The sequence below is a fragment of the Fusarium subglutinans genome (genome assembly GCF_013396075.1).
Source record: "Fusarium subglutinans strain NRRL 66333 chromosome Unknown NRRL66333_c0000023, whole genome shotgun sequence".
Taxonomy (NCBI): Eukaryota; Fungi; Ascomycota; class Sordariomycetes; order Hypocreales; family Nectriaceae; genus Fusarium; species Fusarium subglutinans.
Genome location: NW_023502086.1, coordinates 122,797 through 135,708, shown reverse-complemented (window position 1 = coordinate 135,708; position 12,912 = coordinate 122,797). Strand labels below are relative to the sequence as shown.

At 50.3% G+C, this 12,912-nt stretch overlaps 3 protein-coding genes across 3 annotated transcripts; 1 reads left to right on the top strand and 2 right to left on the bottom strand.

Moving 5' to 3' along the window:
- Positions 1-744: 744 nt before the first annotated feature.
- Positions 745-3,223, bottom strand: FSUBG_2565 (PRM10 Pheromone-regulated; the record flags this gene model as incomplete). Its single annotated transcript, XM_036680351.1, has 2 exons — positions 745-1,436; positions 1,489-3,223. The coding sequence occupies 2 exons, from the start codon at positions 3,221-3,223 to the stop codon at positions 745-747; spliced, it is 2,427 nt and encodes an 808-aa protein (XP_036541834.1).
- Positions 3,224-4,580: 1,357 nt separating this feature from the next.
- On the bottom strand, positions 4,581-6,283 carry FSUBG_2564 (hydroxyacid-oxoacid transhydrogenase; the record flags this gene model as incomplete). The annotated part of the gene is made up of 4 exons (XM_036680350.1): positions 4,581-5,008; positions 5,070-5,707; positions 5,764-6,155; positions 6,254-6,283. 4 exons carry the CDS (start codon positions 6,281-6,283, stop codon positions 4,581-4,583), a joined length of 1,488 nt encoding a protein of 495 aa, XP_036541833.1.
- A 1,672-nt stretch (positions 6,284-7,955) lies between these two features.
- Positions 7,956-12,834, top strand: FSUBG_2563 (component of exocyst complex; the record flags this gene model as incomplete). The annotated part of the gene is made up of 4 exons (XM_036680349.1): positions 7,956-8,079; positions 8,220-10,687; positions 10,734-11,863; positions 11,919-12,834. 4 exons carry the CDS (start codon positions 7,956-7,958, stop codon positions 12,832-12,834), a joined length of 4,638 nt encoding a protein of 1,545 aa, XP_036541832.1.
- Between the last annotated feature and the right edge of the window lie 78 nt (positions 12,835-12,912).

Below are 12,912 nucleotides of genomic sequence, written 5' to 3'. Positions count from 1 at the left end.
AGCTCGAGCCAAGAATCTTATGCATGCATGCATAAAAACTGTCAGGTCTCCGTTATAAACGGTGGCTGCTAGACCACGGCAAAGGCAGCCGACGGTATGTGGGAGACAGACAAGTTGTGCATGATTCGGTACCCGCCAAGAATATCCCTGGATCAGGGGTCTTCTGACACGTCGTCACTTATATGGAGCTCCGGATATCCTGGGATAAACCACGTCCTGTCGTTGTGAGCTATTCCGGGGAAGTCGGCTTTTGAAAATGCATTATCGTATCCACTTGAAGCTCATGAAACCAAGGCTAAAACTGCAGTTATGATGTCGATGCTGGGAGAGACAATGGCATGTTCAAGCCAGTGGAAGAGGCACGTGTAGTCGTAGCATGATGACTGACTGACGATGCTTGAAGTATCGAGATACATGAGTAAACATCATGTTGTTGTTATTATCTCCCGTCACCTATCTTAAGCCGTGAATGCTCTCATCAGAACCAACCACCCATTCTTAATGTAACAGGCCAGCCCTAACCAAGACCCAGATAATTCACAATGACCACGCCATCAAAGCCAAAAGCACCTCAGTACCCAATTCCTGTTTTTATCGCTCTAAATAACATGTCTTAAAATCTGTACCATGTGTAAATGCATAACTTTTTCTGTAACACAAAAGATGAAAGAAAAATTGCTCAATGCTAATGCCGATGCTGATGCTGATGCTGATGCTGCGCTAAACTTGAAACAAATAAAGCAATTAGAAACTGAACAAGGCACTGCGGCGCTTGCCCAGAGGGTAGATGAGCAAAGAGCTCATGAAAAGACCTACGGCGATACCGATGGCGATCTGAATCATGGAGGCAGCAACGCTGAATACCAAGTTATCAGGGTTCGAGCCCTGCTGGAACTGAACAGAGGAAGTTCCGTTGATCTCGCCAGTGGCGTTGGTAATAGAGTTGGCTACTTGTAGACCACTAAGCAATCCTCCAGTAGACGCAAGACTTCCAGGCACCTGACAGAATACTGCAGGAATAAGAATTGCTGCTGCAACGCCGTGTCGAAGTCGAGAGTAGAGGTTGGCAAGAAGTCCAACGGCCAATGCACCCAGTGTGCTGGAGATTTGAGGGCTAGACTTGAATCTCTGTCCACTCCAGTAGTTTACCATGTAACCAGCGAATGAAACGATAACCATGACGGGCATCTGGCGCCACTTTGCTTGGTAGACGATACACATGCTGATGACGAAGAATGGCACGAAAATGAAGCCGTAGTAGGGGTTCATGGCATCGGGACAAGTTGTAGTGTTGGACGGGTTACTGTCGAATAATCCGTAAAGAGCGGCGCCAACAGTGATACCAAATCCGAGAAGAAGGGAGTAAATGACGGCGTAGACTATTCGAATTGAGCCGGGGACAATGGCACGAGATTGCAGTTCGAGAGCAGAGCACACTGTACCATGTTAGCTTCTATCACCATCATGAGGTAGGGAGGGTTGACTTACAAACCATGTAACCGGGCAGCAACATGACGATACCGCCCTGTGCCAGAGCGCCGAAACAAAAGATCTCTTCGCCTCCACTCGAAATACTGCCAAACGTTCTGGCCAAGAAACTGACGATGATGGTAGAAGAAACTTCGAAGACGTTGCTATAGAGGGCAGAGTTGGGGGCCACAATAAGCTGAAGTACTCCAATAAGACAGCCGAAAGCGAAGATGAGAGGAAGATCGATGAGACGAGCTCCGAAGGAGAAGGGGGCAGCACAGACACTCATGAGTCCAAACATGACAACTCTGAGCCACCTGTGGAACTTGTCCTTGCGCTTCATCAAGGTCTCGAGCTTCTCGGTAGCTTCTTCAACGCCGACAATATCGTGCATAACCTCCTTGTAGATAAGATGGACATCCTTTAGCTTGCCCAGATCAATGCCCTGCGATGTGCGGACAATTCTGACTTCGGTTGTGTGAGTCGATCTATCGTCAAAAGAGATAATCATGCATCCGGGGAGGTAGAGGAATTGGCCATCGATTTCGAGAACTCTGGCAGACATGCTAAGATACTCCTCCAGTCTATGAGTGGGAGCTCCGAAAAGCATGAGAGCGCGGCAGAGTTTGATGATGTAGTCCTGTCGGGCCAGGGTCTCGGCAATATGAACTGTGATACGTGCTTCTTGTTGTTGCCAGAGACCACTAAGGCGGTTTGCGCTTGTTGTCCGCTTGTGGCCAGGTCTTTGCGGCTTCTTTCCAGTAGGCTTCTTCCTCTTATCCTCCGGGTCGTTGGGATTGGCGAGCCGCGATGAGGCCTCGATGAGGTTGGCGAGAGTGTCCTGAGACTTGTTCTGATCGTACCATTTTCGCTTTGGTGTAGATGCTCCAGATGGCGTTCCTTGAACTGTAGGAGTACCGGCTTCGCTTAGGACCGAAGAGGTAGAGGCAGCCCTGTGGTGCGAGCCCTTGAAAGGGGGGTCGGGGGGTTTGTAAAGCTTCAAAAGTTGGGATAGAACGCTTCCGCGATACTGTTCTGGTGCAGGAACATCGTATAAGACTCCATCAAAGTTTCCGTCATATACTTCGGTTAGAGGAGCTCTTTCTTCCTGTTTTCTGTCCTTTTTGTCTGGTGTATGATGGCCAGTGCTGCTGGGTCCAAATCGCTGAGTATGTGCTCGAACAAGCTTGAAGGCTTCATCCTTCAAGCCATGCGCCTCTTGCTCATCAGATGGAAGCTTGTGGAAACCTTCTCGACTGCTGCTGCCTTCGTTGAGATTCTGAAGTGGAATGCTGGAACCATAAGGGCTGTCCCACGCGGCTGTTCCAGTGCTGGATTCGAGTGAGTCTCTGTCAATGGCTGATGAATCATTGTGGATGTTTGCCGCCATTATTCGACCACGTTCCTGGGCAGCGACCATCGCCTCCTTTGACTCCGGGTCTGACTCATGCTCGGCATCGTGAAGAGTCTTGACGGCCTCTGCAGAACTGCCACGCAAGAGTGATGGTCTGGGCTTCGCGATGGGGCCTCCAGAAGCAGGAGGAGGAGTAGATGATTTTGGTGGAGGGTTTGCGGCAGCATTGCTGTTGAATCGCACTCGCGCCTTGTCCTTCTTCAAAGCTGCAGCAGCGGTCTTTGGGCTTGGTGGTGTATCGGTACCAGAACCTGAAGCTGAACCAGAACCAGTCTTGGGTGGTTCGGGTCCGACTTCCAGGTCCGGTTCGTCTTGAATATCTCTAGAAGTGCCCTCCATTGGATCTTGAGTGACTGGAATATACCTTGAATCAGGTACAAGATATCGATTCCCTTTAGTAACGAGCGAAGGAAGTGGGAAAGATGGGACTGTAATCCAAGATGTACAGGGATAAACTGGAGAGCCTCAACAACACCCTTCGCGGGGAAGGGCGGCTTTACGTTATTATATGAAGATCGCAAACTCTATGGGCTCCATCAAGCTTTGCGGGTTCCAGTGTTAGAATTGGGTATCGTACGTACGTACGACTAACACGGACGGGCCCTGTCCATCTCCGGCAAAAGCAGCGATCACCTCCCTCGGGCTTGTACAGTACAGGCCCCGTGACGTAGTGGATGTGGAGGCACAAGGGAGAAAATTGAGCCCAGAAGTCTTGGAGATTCTTGGGGCTTATTGCGAAACCGCTTGGTTCGAGTTTTTCTTAGGTAAATTCCAGTCCGGCATCACGACGTCGTGGCCATCGGAACGCCCTCCGGCCGGCAGTCCGGGGATAGTCGACACCAAGACCCACCAGGTGAAAAACACTAAACAGGCTCATGACTCTGGTAGCTCGTTCTATTTTGGAAGAGAAGGCCTGGTAGAAGAGTCAAGCGAAGCCTTTGATATCCATAGACTCTTGGTCCAGAATCTCAGAAAGGAGTCGCTTCATCAAAGTCTTTCAATTCTCCCCGTTCGCCTCCATCACTAGTCTATTCTGTTCTTCCACCTCTGTTGAAGAAATTGTAGGGGGGGTTGCCAGGATTAGCATGGCGTCTCGGTTACCAATGCAAGATTCGTCTTGTTTTTGCCTGATATGGTAATCTTCCAGTGGACCGGCCCAGTACCTGCAGGGACTTTTCAGATTCACCCAATGACGCCTGTTACCGAGAATGGCATTTGCAACTTTGCCAGGGAGTCGGTGGGTGTTACGGTGCACTAAAAGAGAAAGGGACGATTCTTAACGGTCAACATGGTGACATTCGAAACGTGGAGAGTTGCACAAATCAATGCACGCCGTTGAACAGCATAATTTTATTGCATAGTATGTAGGACAAGGTTTCAAATGTATGGATAAAAGATTATGTTATAAACGCACGACATACAAAGAAGCATATAGGTATACATACATACCACTTTTATTAGAAACGGTTCCCAAACATGACCGATTTTCCCGAATGTTCCATAGAAAACCAAAGTGGATCAGATTATCATGGTACACATGTTACTATATTTGTATCTTAATAAGTAGGTATGTGCTAACTAATCCAGATACTGTACTGTATCTAAGAGTGACACGACATCTGCGGCTACAATCGATCGACGACACGCAATGCAATTGCATATCCGCATTGACGAACTCCTTTCTTCAGTGCAGGCCTTAGTGAGTCATTGCGTTCTCAAACAGCCTCCTTAGCTGGTCTTTCTCCGCTTCGAGCTGTGTAGACAATCCTGGTGCCAGCATCAACACACGTGCCTGAGGAATGGTACCTTCGACAAGGGCCTCAATGTGCTCCGAGCCAAAACCCAACTCCTTGAGACCCTTGGGCTGGTCACCGAGCTCCGCAAGGAATTTGGTGATAGCTTCTGCAAGCACTTCACCTGCACTCTCGCGCTTCACGTTGCTGATATCAACCCCAAAGGCCTCTGCCGCCGCCAAATGGCGATCTGGGTTCGATGCTGCTGTGAAGCGGAACACTGCTGGTGCAGAGACAGCTACAGAGACACCGTGAGGAATAAGAGGGGCTTCGATTTGGTAGCCATCGTGCCTGTAGCCTGGGTTCTGGCCAGAAATGGGGTACGACATGCCTGGGCTCGGGTTAGCACCCAACAGGGGCAGAAATCTATAGCAGAGTAGGTATGAACTAACCGTGGCAGAGATGAACACCGGCATTACCGAACCCAACGCCGGCCAGAGTAGAAGCGAGAAGCATTTCAGATTGGGCCTCCAAGTCATCAGGGTTCTTCACCGATCGCGGGAGATACTTGACGGTAGAGCGCAGTGCATGAAACGAGAAAACGTCCGAGATAGGGTTCGCGCCTTGGTACGCAGGCCGAAGGATAGGGTTTGTTGGCCTGGGTGTTCTCTCGTTGTATGGGATGGCAGTCCAGGACTCAAGCGAGTGGCACAGAACGTCCAGACCCGAAGCGGCCTTGACAGCTGCCGGCATGGTCCTGGTGTTGAGGGGATCACAGATACCTAGTGTGGGCTTCAGGTTTCGATGGGCTACACCGGTCTTTGCTCGCTTAGACACAAGATCGAAAATGGCAGTTCCTGTCGTCTCACTACCAGTACCGGCTGTTGTTGGAACCGCAATGAGCGGTGTCAACTTCTTGTCTACTGGACGGCCCTTTCCAAGAGGGGCGTTGACAAAGTCTAGAAAGTCTGCATCAGGATACGCCGTGTATAGGTTCATGAGCTTGGCTGTGTCCATGACTGATCCACCACCAACAGCGAGGAAGGCATCTGGTGCATAAGGGCGAGCCCAGGCGATGGCATCCTTGATGCTGTGATATTGTAAGTGAACTGTAGTCTGATAGACGTGATGTCGAGTCGAACTCACGAGCTATCCTTTGGCTCGACGCGGACCTTGTCGTAAACCTCATAAGGGATGCCTTCACGAGCAAGGGACTCACGAACTTGTCTCATGGCATCCAGCTTGTTGACATTCTCATCTGTTACCACGCAAACACGCTTTGCTCCCATGTTCTTCAAGTCCATGCCGACCTCCTGCGTCACACCTGGGCCAAATCTGATGGACGAAGCAGCCATCTCAAAGGCATACTCCTTCTGGCCTGGGTGCGATGTTGGCGTCGCATACTTACGCTGGTGAGCATGCTTGGAGGGAGTGAATGTTGGTGGCGACTGGTGATATCCTGGGTTTGAGTGGCAAGGACATGAAGGAGGATGAGTGTATTGAATGGTACGTAGCAAGCTGGTTGCTCGCTTAGCGGCCTATGTGAATGTCAGTTATCTGAACTGAAACCATTCACACAAACCAAGCCGCTTTGGCAGTGCCTGGGCTTGTGCTTGATCATAAGGGGTAAACATACATTAGGAACAACTCTCACGGAGGGTACCATGGTGTTGTTATGTCTATGTTACCAAGCTGGGTATAAGAGCGCAAAGATATTATTCCCAAGGATCCGGGGCAAGACTGGGGTTCGAGAGGACTTCAGGTTTCACACGAATCTTCTTAATGAAGCAATTGCAACGGGTAAGAGTGTTCATTTTCTATGTACAACCTCGGTAGACGGACGAGCAACCCCGATTGCGGGGTGGACCAAGGCCGATCTGGGGGGCGATGATGGGGGTTGATTCGTGAGGGGAAAGCGGATCTCAACTTAAGCTCTTGAACCTGAAAGGAAGCTGGAGCGAGAAATTGCCTATTTGGGTATTCCGCTGACGTCTTTGTTGGAAAACTGACCTACAGCTAGCGGTTCTATTGACTGTCTCGTGTGAGTGTATATGTCTCGAGTTTATTCTTATCGTCTGAGTAGCCTGAACCAAAATATTGAGATTTCGTGAACCAACTGTGTTGGTACGACCATGCTGCATCATCTAATCAAGTATTTTGTTATAACGAGATATTGGCGTCGAATGACACCGGGGCCAGAATATTCCTTGACAGATAATATTTCCAATAACTACGATGTCACTCAACTACTCAAGAAGGTGAATAAGTATTCATCATCACAACTGGATCGTTTGGAGGTGCGCAGTGCTGTACTACCCTGTACTATTTCCGTGAATGAGGTACTCTAACTTGGCCGATTTCGTAGCTCATAGCTCTATCGAGCTCTGTTGTGGTCGGTCAATTTTCGATGAGAAAACCTAGTAATGAATTATATACCGATATCTCTAAGACGCCTTAAAAACCACTAAGGAGTGGTGCCTCAGCATTCACTTATAGATAGATCTTCGCAACGTTTTCACTTTCACAGAGCCACTTATACGAATCAAGTACAGACATGTAGTAGATTTGAGTCTAGTCGCACACTGATATGCACTCAAGGCGAAGAGTCTGTGTGTGCCCAATTGAGTGAGTATATACATGGATCGAGATAAAGGTTATGACACCCGACATCTGAAGCGTCGCTGAAAACAGTGAAAAATAATGATATTTCGGTCCCGGAACAGTTTGATAGCTGTCACAGATTGAGGTGCTGTGACGCGCCATGGCAGTGGCGTATGATACCGCTGACCTCATCATGTGGCTTGTTCATTGGTTCTTAACACATGACTTGCACAATGTGGCTTGCTGTCGCAACTTTCCTAGAGCTTGGTTGTTTAGGCTTATTGTTAGTGGAGCTTTATTACAATCCAATTATTCAGGATAGAGCGTCATATTCGAGAATACTCGGCCATTTATCAGCACAAGAACGGTTGTGAGCAGGCAAATCGTTTACACCCGACGCCTTAGACTACAGCTCCAAGCTGCAGTGGAGCATTGGAGGCAGGTACACGACTAAGCAGGTGCCCACCCGAAGCATCCACATCGAAATAGGGAAACTCCAGCCACATTGACCTCGACGACCTGTCCTCGAGTCCACGACCAACCACTACATCAGCTTTCAACGTACATTATATACTCGACTCGACGACACTCGATAACGCGCCCAGCCTGCGCAGTCGCTCATTCGTCTCGACTATTCGCTGTCTCCGCGAAATAATCCCACTAGGCTGCTGCTCGATCGAACATGCCTCCTTGCTCATCTTAACGCTCCTGCGTGATCCCGTTCCTCGAACTCTGTCATGGACCGCCCAAACGGGGGCGGCCCTGGTGCCGCCGCGGCTACTAGCAGGGCAGAGCGATTCGAGGATGAAAAGCGCCGTATAATAGAGAGCTGCTTTAACAAGAAGGATGTTGATGGTTCTCGTAAGTTATACTGTTATTGAAGTCAACCCTAAACTCAACGACATGAGCGCCTAGCTCAAAGATACTCAATGTCGCGAGAGTTTGGTTATAGGTTTATTAAACTCAAACCCAATGCCCAGATGGCTAATGACCTTGACCAGTTCTTGAAACATACATAACTCATATCCGCATTACCGAGTACTCCTCTTATCCTACGACCCCTCCTCCACCTCAGGCTCGGAACGCCGAAGGTCAAAAACCTCGAATAATAATAGTAGCCGTGCGCAAGTCCGGCCGAGTTCGCCTGCATAAGTCAAAAGAGAACGCCAATGGATCGTTTTCGATCGGAAAGACGTGGAATCTTGACGACCTCTCGCGCATTGAATCTTACACTGGCCCTCAGGCCAGCCCAGACCACCGTGATTGGGCTGGTGACACCGGTTTTCAAGTGACACTTGGCAAACCATACTTCTGGCATGCCCAGACGGACAAGGAAAAGAAGTTCTTCATTGCTAGTCTTATCAAGATATACGGGAAATATACGGGTGGCAAGACGCCAGAGCTTGCAAATTTTGAACAAAAGGAGTATGATCAAGTTATGGGAGCAACCAGACGACCGGCCACAGGTGGTTCTCGGCCGCCACCTCCTCCTATAGCTGAGCAACCTTCGAATCAGATGGCGAGCGCTCCTCCTCGTCCAACCCTTCCAATGCATCCTTCGCATCAAGGACTCCCAGGAAGTGGCCCTCAAGACGCACCCCAGTACAGGACGCCGCCTACTCGCCCAGCACACCCAAATCTCGGCCCTTCACCTGTCGGAAGTTTCGATTCCACTACTTCGAGAGAGAGGCCGCCCCAACCTCGATGGATGGCTCAGAGCAACAAGAGTCAGGACTCGGTTGCTACCTCCATGGCTACCAGGAGCGATGACGGGTCCAGTTTACCACCGCGCTCTCGCAATGGCATAAACGGCCCAGGAGCGTATGGAAGATTTGCAGAGCCCCATGAATCCCGGACACCAGCTGTTCTTACACCCCCTCAACCACAGTCTTCGCCCAAGTCGAAACCACCTGCTATTCTGTCTCCTCCTCAACCTCCAATGCCAGTCCCTTCACCACTTCAATTAGATAGACCACCTCCCGAAAGGAGGCGACCGCCCATGGACCCAACTCGCCCTCATGATAGGGACTTGGTTCCCCCACCACTGATTAGCCCTGGGAACAAAGAACCAATGGCTCCTCCACCTCGCAGCAGCGAACGCGTTGTGCCGAGAATGGACAATGCAAGCCAGAAATCGGCAAGCAGTTCGTTCACGGGGAGCACACTAGATCGAGAAATAGCACCACCTCCCACAGGACGACTACCAGACCCACCAAAGCGCGAGCCACTTCCCATGCCCTCGTCCCTTAGGCCTGGATCAGGACCGAACAACCCACAAGCTTACACACCCAACGCTCCCTCATATTACCCGCCAACTAATGTAACAAATCAAACTCCAAGTCCTGCTCAAGGCAATGGATCCAGCCCTGCACCAGCCCGTATGGCCAGCCCGGCTCGTGGACCCAGCCCTGCAGCGGCCCGTGTTCCTAGTCCTACACCGGCTCCCGTACCCAACACTTCGCAAGCACAGGCTCAAGCCCCAAGCCCCGCTCAAGCTCTGCATCCGGGCTCTGGAGCAGGCTCTTCCGATGTCTCGCCAATGACAGTGAGCGTGCCAAGATTTGCAAACTTGCAACCGCCCCCTGATCTGCCCAAGAAAGAGCCGGTTCAGCCAGTAGAAGAGCCATTGCCAGAGGAGCGTGCAGTGACACCTTCTGATCGCGAGTCTAACCCATCGCCAGCAGAGACAGTCGACGAATCCAGGCCAGGCCTCGGTCCTATGATCAGAGCCAAAAAGTCCAGAAATGAGATCGCCGGTGCATTGTGGAAGGCTGCATCTGCGGCCAACGCTGCAACCGCCTTCAAACCCAGGCCTGGTGGTGCTGGCGAACGTTTGCGTCTACTGAAGAGTAAGACGGAAGAGGGGCCAGATGGGATCAATAGTGTTGTCCCTGCGCCACCCAGACCGGCGTCCAAGGGCATAGATACTCCCTCTGAACAACCTACGCCAGAAGAAACACCTAAAGCTGGGGAAGAGGCCAAACAATTGGAGCCAGCGAAACCCGCGGAGCAGCCCAAGTCTGCGAACCGTAACTCACTTGTTCCTGAAGTCAAGATCAGTCTCCCAACGAGCAGGCCGACGAGTTCGCACGGGCCGCCGCAGGAAGTGCAAAAAGCAGCAGAAACTGAAAAGAAAGAGACCCGCCGCTCCATCAATGCAGGCAACGATATGAAATACCTGCAGACATTGGGAGTCAATCCGTCTATTCTCGATGAGAGGAGTGATGATTTTGCTCAATGGTTGGATTTATTTGGCTGGATTCCAGGAGAACAAATGCGATCACGCAACGTGGAAGAAATGAGAGCTGACCTAGAGCGGGAGCTGAACAAAGCCCAGGCTGGTGGCTGGCTGGCTCGTTTCCGCGAAGAGGACGAACGCGTTGATGCCATCAAGGCTGGGCTTGATGTTGCCATGGCTGAGTGTGAGGAGCTTGACAACTTGCTCACACTCTACTCTGTCGAGCTTTCGGTATGTTACCCTAAAATATGCTCGAAATGTTACTAATCATAAATAGACCCTTTCAGATGACATCGCTTATATCGAAGCCCAGGGCCAAGGCCTTCAAGTCCAAACTGCTAACCAAAAGTTACTCAAGAAAGAGCTTGAGTCTTTGCTTGAGACCTGTGCTATCACATCGAACGAGCTTGAGGTCCTTAGATCTGCACCTTTGGATGACCTAGGTGGCTTACAAAACGTCGAATCTTCCCTTGTAACACTTTATAAGGCAATGGTCAAGATTGATCCTGCGCGTAGTGGAGCTGATCAAGAGAAGGCCGATATTACTGCCGAGACAAACCAGAGTGGCCTCAACCCTGATTTCAAGCAAATGCGGATTGTCCAAGAGAAGAAGCTTGTCTATGACCAAGAAAGCGCCATGTTCATTGGCAGATTGGTCGCCTTTATGTCTCGGCAATTTGATCATGCTTTTACAGAAACCAAGCTTGCTATGGAGGGAGCTTTGTCTAGAAAGGTGGATCCTATACACCACGAGCTTGGTCGCGATATTCTTTGGCAATTTAGCCCCCTCATGCTATACGCTCGAGATATGCATCCCGATGAGTGGAACCAGCTCATTCAAATTTATCAAGATAAGGGCCAACCTGTTTACCGAGTTGAGTTTCAGGCTACGATTGCGTCTTGGCGTAGGAATGCCAGACAGGCAACTGGGGAAGAGGCTGAAATTCTGTTCACGTCAGCAGTTGAGAAGCACCAAGAAGGAGGCGTGGCTACCACTGCCAGGAAGCTGACTGTAAAACGCAGCGGAACTCTAGCGAGAGCTCTGCGATCTCCTCGAGAAGACGGTGGTCACAAACCAAAGGCCGACAAGGGAGTGAATGACAACAAGAACCCGCCCCACGAAGTCTTTACTGGAGTTCTGGATAACCTCATACCACTGATACAGATGGAGCAAAATTTCATCATCGACTTCTTCCATGCGACCACGCTTGAACAGATAGATTTCCCAGATGCTGTTGCCACAACAACGCCTTCTGATCGTGGAGGCACTGATTTAAGAAGACCCCGACTAATGGAACCCGATCGAGAACTGGCCAGACGTATTCTGCGTGCGATGGAGGTGATATTTACTTTCTTGGAATCGGAACTGCTACGTCTTATGGAGTGGGTTGTTGGGCAGGGCCCAATGTAAGTTCAAATCCCTTATGTCATGTTGTTGACAAGCATACTGACAGCTATTCAGTCAGGGAATTGGAGTCCTAGCGACTATCGAGAAGTACTCTGCTGAGGTTGGACAGTCCAACCAAGAGTATGTGAATACACTCTTGCAAAAACTACATGGGCACTTGGAACTGCGATTCAAAAAATTCGTTGACGAACAACTTCGGGCCATTGAGGAGACCAAGGTCAAGATCAGCAAGCGAAAGGGTGTGATTGCATTTATCCGGCTTTTCCCTCTTTTCTCAGCAGCTGTGGAGGAGATGCTGCTCGGTGCCGATACCACACTGCCGATTCGAAGTACTGTTGATCGCGAGTATGACCGAATACTCAAGACCATGTTTGACTCACTCATGGTCATTGCGCGAGAGAATCCCGGTGTCAGCGCGGCAAGCGGCTCGGTTGACCCCGAGGACAAGGAAGCCCTCAACTTCCATATTCTCCTGATTGAGAATATGAACCACTTCCTTGAGGAGACGGACACACGAGGCTTGGACGTGCTCGAGGAATGGAAGGAAAAGGCTAACACGACATATTACGAGCATATGAATCTGTATCTTGATGCAGTCATGCGGCGACCACTCGGAAAGATTCTGGAACACCTCGAGAACATGGAAGCTCAGTTGCAGACAGGCAAATCACCGGCATCAATTGCTGCGCAGCCATCCAACAGCAAGACGGTTTTCAATAAGGTTTTGAGCAACTACGACTCCAAGGAGGTGCGCAAGGGCATCGAGGCGTTGCGTAAACGTGTCGAGAAGCACTTTGGTGATGCTGATGAACCAGGACTGAGCCGAGGATTGGTGATCAAGGTGCTGGAAGAGTGCGAAAAGTTCTACGAACAGGTTGAGAGACGGGTCGGCGCTGTGACGACCAACGTATATGGTGGTGATGTCCTCTTTGAGTGGCCTCGAGCCGACGTCAAGGCCGCATTCCGTTGAGTTAAGTGCTTGGAGCGAATGGGAAAATTATGATGAACTTGCTGTACGAATACTATATTCTCTAGGTATATTGGCATG